General features: G+C 49.2%; 1 protein-coding gene across 2 annotated transcripts in view; it reads left to right on the top strand.

The window, feature by feature from the left end:
- The first annotated feature begins 235 nt into the window (after positions 1 to 235).
- KCNQ5 (potassium voltage-gated channel subfamily Q member 5) overlaps positions 236 to 8,234 on the top strand; it is a 585,721-nt gene continuing 577,722 nt past the window's right edge. For both annotated transcript variants that reach the window (XM_032651575.1, XM_032651574.1), the window contains exon 1: positions 236 to 772. In XM_032651575.1, coding sequence (XP_032507466.1) covers positions 360 to 772 — 413 coding nt within the window. In that variant the 5' untranslated portion in view covers positions 236 to 359. The remainder of the gene's footprint in view (positions 773 to 8,234) is intronic.

Genomic DNA, 8,234 nt, shown 5'->3' with positions numbered 1-8,234 from the left:
CTCTGGCGTGGGGAGCCCGGGGCCGGGCGTGCGCGCGGGGGAGCTCCCGTTCCAGCCCCGGGGGCGCTTCGCCAGGAGGGAGTATCCGCCACGGGAACGGAGGGGCCGGAGAAGCCCTCTTGGAGTGACGCCCCCGACACGTCCTGATTACGCATTCGAAGCTATAGGCTGCTCGACCCCGGGACTCCTCCGTCTCGTCCGCGCGCCCTTCCGCCCCCGCTGCTTCCCCTCCCCCGACGCGCAGGTCGAGGGCCGCCGGGCGCCCCGTCCGCCGCCGCCGCCTCCTCGAAAGCGGCCGGCGCGCATGAGGCCGCGGCCCCCGCCGGCGGCGCCCCCCTCGCGGTGCCCGCGGTGATGCCATGCCCCGCCAGCACGCGGGCGGAGAGGAGGGCGGCGCCGCCGGGCTCTGGGTGAGGAGCGGTGCGGCGGCGGCGGCGGCGGCGGCGGGCTGGGGGCGCGCGGGCTGCGGCATGAAGGATGTGGAGTCGGGCCGGGCCAGGGCGCTGCTGAACTCGGCGGCCGCCGGGGGCGACGGGCTGCTGCTGCTGGGCACCCGCGCGGCCGCGCTGGGCGGCGGCGGCGGCGGCGGCGGCGGCCTGCGGGAGAGCCGGCGGGGCAAGCAGGGCGCCCGGATGAGCCTGCTGGGGAAGCCGCTCTCCTACAGCAGCGGCCAGAGCTGCCGGCGTAACGTCAAGTACCGGCGGCTGCAGAACTACCTGTACAACGTGCTGGAGAGACCCCGTGGCTGGGCGTTCGTCTACCACGCTTTCGTGTGAGTACCCGCGCCCCCCGCGCGCCCCCCGCCACCGCGGCGGCGGGGGCCCTCTTGCCTGGTCCCCCGGACGCCCGGCGCAGACGCCCTGGCCGGGCGCGCGCGTGCACACACACACACACACACGTACACACGCGCACACACACTCGCGTGCGCACACGTGGTGGCTTTTATTTCTTTGCACGTGTTTAGGGTCTTCCTCCTAGAGCCTCCCAGCTCCCTGAGCCCCACCTCTCTCGCCTCTGCGGACGGAGCCTTCCCGTCGGCGCTCCCGCTGAGCCACCCGGCCGCTCTGGGCGCCCGGGGGGTAGAGCCGGGCTGGCGCGGGACCCCGGCTGCGCGGATAATTGGGAGAGATTAGATCCCGAGATACGTCCACTCCAACCGTGGGGGGCGCCCGGGAGCTGGGCAAGGCTCAGGGAGGCGGAGCGCCCGCGTGAGGCTCGGGAGAGTGTGTTGGAAAGGTTAGGAGGTGATGGCGGGGTAGAGGCGGCGGGGAGAGGAGAGACGCAGGCCCGGGTCCTGGTCCCCGGGGCGGAGCTGGGGGGGGGGGGCTGCCGCTCGCGGCGGGGTGGTGGGGGGAACAGCAGCTAGGTTTCCAGCGCGCCCGGAAACACGCCTCGCAGCTACCTCAACCGCCACTAACGGAAAGTCTGTCAGTGCACGTAGTCCTTCCTGCCACAGTGGTGGCCGAGGCCCAGAGGGGGCGAGCAGGGCCGGGCGAGGGGATGCTCGCTCGGGCGTAGTAGCCGAGGCTGGCGGGGAGCCCAGCGCGCAGGGGCGCGGGCCGAGGTGCAGGGCCGGCGCGCCGCCCGGGACGGGATCAGGCAGTGGGTGAAGCAGGCAGTGGTGGCTTGGAGTCAGAGCGTGTGTGTTGAGGCTTCATCATCTAGCAGAGGATGGTTAATGAGAAAATGATTGGAAGCAAATGTTTATTTTTCCCTTAGGCATTTGAAATCTTTCAGTGCGTTTGAAGTTTACTACTATTTTTCCCACAATGACCATTCATTCAGTCTCCTGTTAGAGTTAGGTTTATGTGGACATTTTAAGGTAGTTTTTATGCCGTTACGCCATCATCTTTTCTTCTTCTTTTTCTCCTCTCTTTTTAGTTCCCCTTTTTTATGTTAAAATGAAATATAAAGACAGCAGCCATAGGAGGCCAGTAGAGAAAGTTTAAGGCACTCACTGACAGGTTCCTTGTTTCCTAGTAAAAAGATTTGCAACACGTGAATTAGGTATCTTTTAGAAATGAGGCGTGTCATCCAAACATAGCTCTCACCTGGGATGGAGGATGGGCATCGACTCCAGAAACATTTTTTGAAATAACATGGATGAAGTGGCTGGTTTGGTAAATAGGTGAGCCTGGAATTTGACCACATAGCAGTCAGGAAATTGGTGGAGTCTACAATCTGTGTGACTCTGGTGTCTGGAAAATTTTAGAGCCCCAGATTGATGTGAACTTGTAGCATGAGGTGGAATATTCCAGCCAACTTTCCGTCTTACAGTGTACACAAGGAGGACGTTGTGTAGCATCATTATTACCTCAAAAGGTATAATGTGTGTAAGATTCACGTTGCCTTAGATGTGGTTATTGCAGTAAATGCTAGACTTAGAGAAACGCTACTGATACTTTTCACGTTCATGCCCTCTGAGTTGATATATAATGAATCCTATTACCTAATGAGCCTGAAAAATTATTTTGACCTGTCAGGATCCACTAAAACATTTAGCAATATGACTTGTGCTCAATTTGGCAGCAGAATATATACTGTATGGAAATTGGTTTTTTGTCTTTTTACACAAGAGTTTGCTCAGAACATTCATAGCTTTGATTTTACAATACGATGCTATTTAGCGGACTTTAATTTTTGGTAATTTATGTATTGTATATTCAGAAAGGGTGAGAGACAACTGTGGTGCTTGTGCTTTGTATCTCCTAAGCGTTGCCCTTGAACATGAATGAGGACTTCTTGTCATGCAACGTTCTCTTTTCAATATGTTGGGGTCGAATAGGTTTTTCTGGCCTTACAGAATCTTAAATTTTTGACAAATCATTTTTGAAGAGGTTCAAGTTCGAATAATTCTCTACTCACCAGGCTCTATGGGTCAATCATTGTCTTTAGTGGTAGATACAAAATAAATTATGTGCTTGTCAGTGCCACGTGCTGCTGTGAAGTTTTGCGTTACTGATTTCTAGAGCCTGAAACTGTAATGTTTGAGCGATCCGGTAGGGGTGCTAGACCCACATTAGCACAAAGACAGGAGTACCTGCACAACTACAGCGGATGCAGTAGTGGGGGACAGGCCACCTTTGCCAATTGCTACTTATGATTTTAAATAAGCTTTAGAGTAGCTGGATTTCACACGTTAAATTAATAAAGGAAAGTTACTTTGAGCTGTAAGTCTAACAAGACCATTAATAATAAAGGAAGTTATAAGAAAACCATTTCTGAAGCAGTGTAACTAACTAATTCTTTGTCAGCCTGGGAATCCCCAAATCTTACTTTAATAACAGGTTTTGTAGCACATTAAGGCTCTTGCCAAGAACAAGTGCACTGTGATTAATGAGGTACTTCAGGGATGGATTTACTTGGTCGACCCATGCTTCCTTGCCAAGAAGCAAGAAAAGTATGTTTGAAGTTATGTTTCAGGTGACGAAACATTTCTGTTAAATATGCAAAACCCATGATTATGATGGTATTCTAATGGTGTACAGTGTGATTTCAAGTTTTTGTGTCCCAGCCCACTGATGAGATGGCTGGCAAGAACAAGAGATGGCCTGCTGCAAATCCTTTCTTCCAATCTTTATAAATCGGTGGAAATTAGGAGAGTCTGTTCTCTTCCCGTCCTTTAGGATGTTCCCTGTTTTCAGCTGTCCTTCAGTTTAATGGAGGAGCTATTCGCATATGAGGTGACATACTTCTTTGAATGTTGTTTGTCCATTTTTAATCCCTCATCTTTTTCGGGAAAAGTTTAGAGTAAATGGTGGTAATAGAAAAACACACGATGGGCTCCATATATAAATTCGCGCCGATGGAACAAATGTGTTTCCGAGAAACAGCAAAGGCAACAGTGTGGCAGACACACGTAACTCGCCACTGTGTCCGGTGCATCTCTGCCAGGCATAATGCCGTGGATCAGAATGTATGTATGTTTTAAAGTAGAAGAAACCCTCCAGTCATCCAGGTTAGCAGCCCGGCAGTCATCCTTGATCCCTTCATTTTTCTCAGACTCGCTCCCGCTGTCCACCCAAATGATCACTGAAGTCTGTGTGTTCACGCTATAAATATTTTTCAAATCCATTCCCTTCTCTCCTTTGCTACTGCTACCCTCCCTCTCTGTTTCTCCATCCATCCCCCCTGGAATATTTATAATGGTCTCCGGCTTCTGTTCTCAGCCTTCCAGCTCTTTGCTCTGACACCACAGTGTTTTTCCCCAAATGCACATCTTATCATATCCCCTTGCCTCTAATCTTTCCATGACTCTCTACCATCTACTCATCTGTTCACTCATCCATCCATCTGCAAACACGTGAGTGTTCACGTGTGCTAATTCCCAAATTCATAAGGCGAAGGCCTCCACTCTCAAGAAGGGAAAAGACTCCAGTGCAAGCCTGTGAACAGGACTGAAACGCTGCTGTTGTAGACGTGAGTACGGAGTCATGTGGGAGGAGGGATTTAATTAGAGAGCAGTTACGTAGGTACCATGCAGATTGTTTTCACCAGTCCCACGTGCGGTGTGAGAGAGACGACCCTGAGCTGGGTGATGTGGGGAATGGAAGTACCATTCACTAACATACGGCACAAAGGGCGAGTGGCATGCTTTCAGGGGATATAATGAGTTCCGACTTGCACTTGTTCAGTTTGAAACGTTTGTCAGAGGTTCAGGGAGAGATCGTAAGTGGTAAACACACAATAGTGAACCAGGTACGCACGGTCTCTCTCCGTCGGGTCTTGGATCGGCAGCTAGAACCATTTCTGTCGCAAAGAGAGCAAAAATAAATAAAATATATTTCAAAGAACGACTGCCTTTACAGATCGAGGACAAAATCTAGATGTCTCGATTAGAGATTCAGATTTGGAGGCTGCCAGCAGTTTTGTGCTGGTGAAAGCAATGAGTGGGACAAGTGAGGTAGCCCAGAGGTGCAGGGTGGGGTGAAAACGTGGCGGAGGACAGAGTGGGGACGCAGCTCTGTAAGAGATCACAGAAGGACCTGGGAAACCTCGACAGTGACCGCAAGGCCACAGGGAAAAGCCAGGAGGCCTTCTCTTTGTAAAAGCGAAGGCAGGAAGACATGTGCAGGAAGGAGCTGCCGTCGGCATTTCCGGTGCTGCAGGAAGAACTAGAAGAGGTGTGCTAGGATTTCATTGGTTGGTGACGAAGGAGGTTCCCTGATGGCCTTTGCCGAAGCAGCAGCAGTGGGATGGTGTCATGACTGGGATTTAAGTGGGTTGAGGATGGCTGAGAGCTGGGACGGAGGGGACAGGAGTGTAGATTAACTCCAGATTCCTTGGACCGGCTCAAAAGACCCCTCGTGACGTGGCCTCTGCCATGTTTCCTGTCTCATCTCTAATACGCTCCTGAGCCCCAGCCTTGCTGAGCGCCCCCATCCTGTATCTGCCGCCCGACACGGTATTTGCACACGCTCTTCTCTGGGGCTTTTCCCACCCCTTGCATTCTAGCTGCACAACTCCTACTGTTTCTTCAAAACACAATTCAAGGGTCGCCTCCTCTTGGGCACATCTCCCGCTGCCAGGATAATTTAGGTGCCTCTCATGTCAGCTCCCATGGGCCCCTGGGAACGACATTACCCTGGTGCTTGCCCCGCCTTGCGGTCCTTGTGAGCCACTTCGTCTGTCTCTCCCACAGGAGGGTGAACTTCCTGTACAGAAATCCTCCTATTTATCTCTGAATCCCAAGCACCTAGCAAGGTGCCCTCCGTACATGCCTGCTGCGTGAGTAGGTAAATCATTTTCCTTGGAAACCTTCCATACAGGAGTTGCAGAGTGAAGCAAAGCTGAAGGAATTACCAAGTCTTTTTGATTTGCTTAGAAGTAAGATACTGATGATTCATTTAGAAGAGGAGGGTATGGGCCCAGAAGCAGGAGACCTTTGCTTCCAACTTGCCCGCTAATTCGCTTTGTGACTTGGAATAAGTTACTTCCCCCTCCTGGGTCTCCAAATCTTATCTGTGAAACGGGCACAGAGGTGTTTGTGATGCAGCCACAGTGATGGAGCCTGCTGTGGAGGGTCTGAAATGTAATCGGAAGGGGAAGGAGTATTTGTAATTAGTGACCTGATCTCTTAATCCTTTCCCTTCCTCTGCCCCGAGCTGCGGGCCCACCTCCTAATTGTTCCCGTTAACTCCAAACTCCTGGGGAGGGGCAGTGGGCCACACATTAGCCAAGGGGGTCTTTCTAAGGAGTTAAACAGAGAACAGCACTCCACTGTTGGACAAAGGATCTGCTGATCGCCGTCTCTACCCAGCTTCTTAGGGGCAGGGGCTGTCGTCTGGTTCTCTGCTGTATCACCAGCACCCAGCCCAGGGTCTGGCGTGTAGAAGATTTTCCATGTGTGCAAACTGATTCACACCCTTCATCCCCCAAAATACACTGCTGGTTTCCTGGTGGAAGATGGAATGTGACCCTCTTGGCCATTCCCTGTGTGATGACCAACCTTATTATTTACATATATATTCTGTTCAGAGCTAAATCTCTGTCTATAGAAAGTGATGTTTGCATTTTATTCTCACTCCTTCAAAACCAATGATTTCCCTTAAATACAGAGAGGCCTTCTACAAGTTATACTGCTTTTTGCCCTGCTAATCTAGGAACATAAAATGCTCCATATAAAATGCTCAAATCAATCAGTTTTCAGAAATTGAAGCAATGCTGTAGTATTTGAGGATCATATTCCAATTAGAAATGTTGAAAGTGTTAAAATCTTAGCACTGGGAACGTTATGGCCCAAGAGAAATGAAACATAAGAAAAAGATATTTCAAAATGGCATGAAGTCTTGATACAAGAACCACTATAAACAAGGAAGGTAGCCAGCCGTCTTTTGATAATAGCTTGTGAAGAAGAGGTGCCAGTTTTAATTTTTATTGCAAATGGCTATTTTGGTGACTGAGAGCGCCAGCAGAGCGAGTCTTCGCCCAGCCCACTGCTGTGAAAGTGCTTGAAACGGCCCAATTGCTGGGCCGCCATAGCTTCTAGTTGTGTTTAACGACGGGTGGGTGTTTTCACTTCGATTTCCTTTTCCTTCAACCATTTCAAGGATGCTATTTGAAGTTTTATTTGGTTTCAACCTGGTAGACAGATTGGCTACACAACTGCATGTTTCATAATTTTTAAAATTCTTTGATGGCTCTCAGAGTTTTAGGTGATCCTTTTGATACTTTGTTATCAGTCTGTGGAAGTAGTGAGTTTCCGAAATGTTACTGAGGTCATCTATTGATAAACTGAAAAATACTTTGTGCTTTTTCCATTTTATATATCTGTATTTCTCTCTCTCTATATGCACACATGTATTCCATACATAGTGTCCTAGCACAGAACTTGTTAGTGCAAATATTTATGTTTACCTTATTTTTGCTCCTCTAAAAGTAAATAAGACATTTGACTAGAATGCAATTGAAAATAAAAAGATCATATGGAGATTATATCATAACTTGAAAGATATTTAAATTTAACTGTGTATGAAGAAAACACTTTTGACAAACTTACTCATAGTCTTTGTTGCTTCCATTTGTAGTACCTGTGAGGTCATTCTAGAAACTCAGTTCCGTCTTCAGTCAGTGGCAGGATCATTTATAATTATCATGTTATAATTTCTCTCTCTTTTTTTTAACAGTCAATTCAGATGAATACTTAACAGTCATTGTGTGTACCACTGAATGTTCTAGGTGCTGGTGGTGTAAAATGGGGAACCATGCTGGACCATGACCTCAAGGAAAGGGCAATGTGATTAGATTCGGATTCAGTTATCAACTTTACTGATTTCGTGACTATGAGCAAGTTGCTTCCAATACCATCAACTTAACCTGTAAAACAGGAACAATAATATTACATCAGTGTATTGCGATATTTTATATGTATCTAATATATATGCATATAATCCCAGTGAACACATGGTCATTATTGAAACAGGAGAGAAATACAGAGGCAATGTGATGGAGGGAGGGACTGCTCTGTCCAGGTCCAGGATGCTCTCCTGTAGGTGCTGGGCAGTTTTTGAATTTGGTGGGTTTAGGCAGGTGGTAATGTCATTGAATTTACACTGTAGATTGTCCCGTCTGCCAGCTTTAGGAATGATGGCCTAAAGGGGACAAAGGAGGCGGGAGATCCATTTCAAAACTGTGATTTCAACTGAGGCAAGAAATAATTAGGACTTGGACGGGGGGCAGTGGTAGCAAAGATGGAGAAGAAAATATGGCCCTGATGGTGCAGTGGTTAAGAATCC

This window comes from Phocoena sinus, chromosome 12, assembly GCF_008692025.1.
Source record: "Phocoena sinus isolate mPhoSin1 chromosome 12, mPhoSin1.pri, whole genome shotgun sequence".
NCBI classification, from domain to species: domain Eukaryota; kingdom Metazoa; phylum Chordata; class Mammalia; order Artiodactyla; family Phocoenidae; genus Phocoena; species Phocoena sinus.
This window is presented reverse-complemented; position numbering and strand designations above follow the sequence as displayed.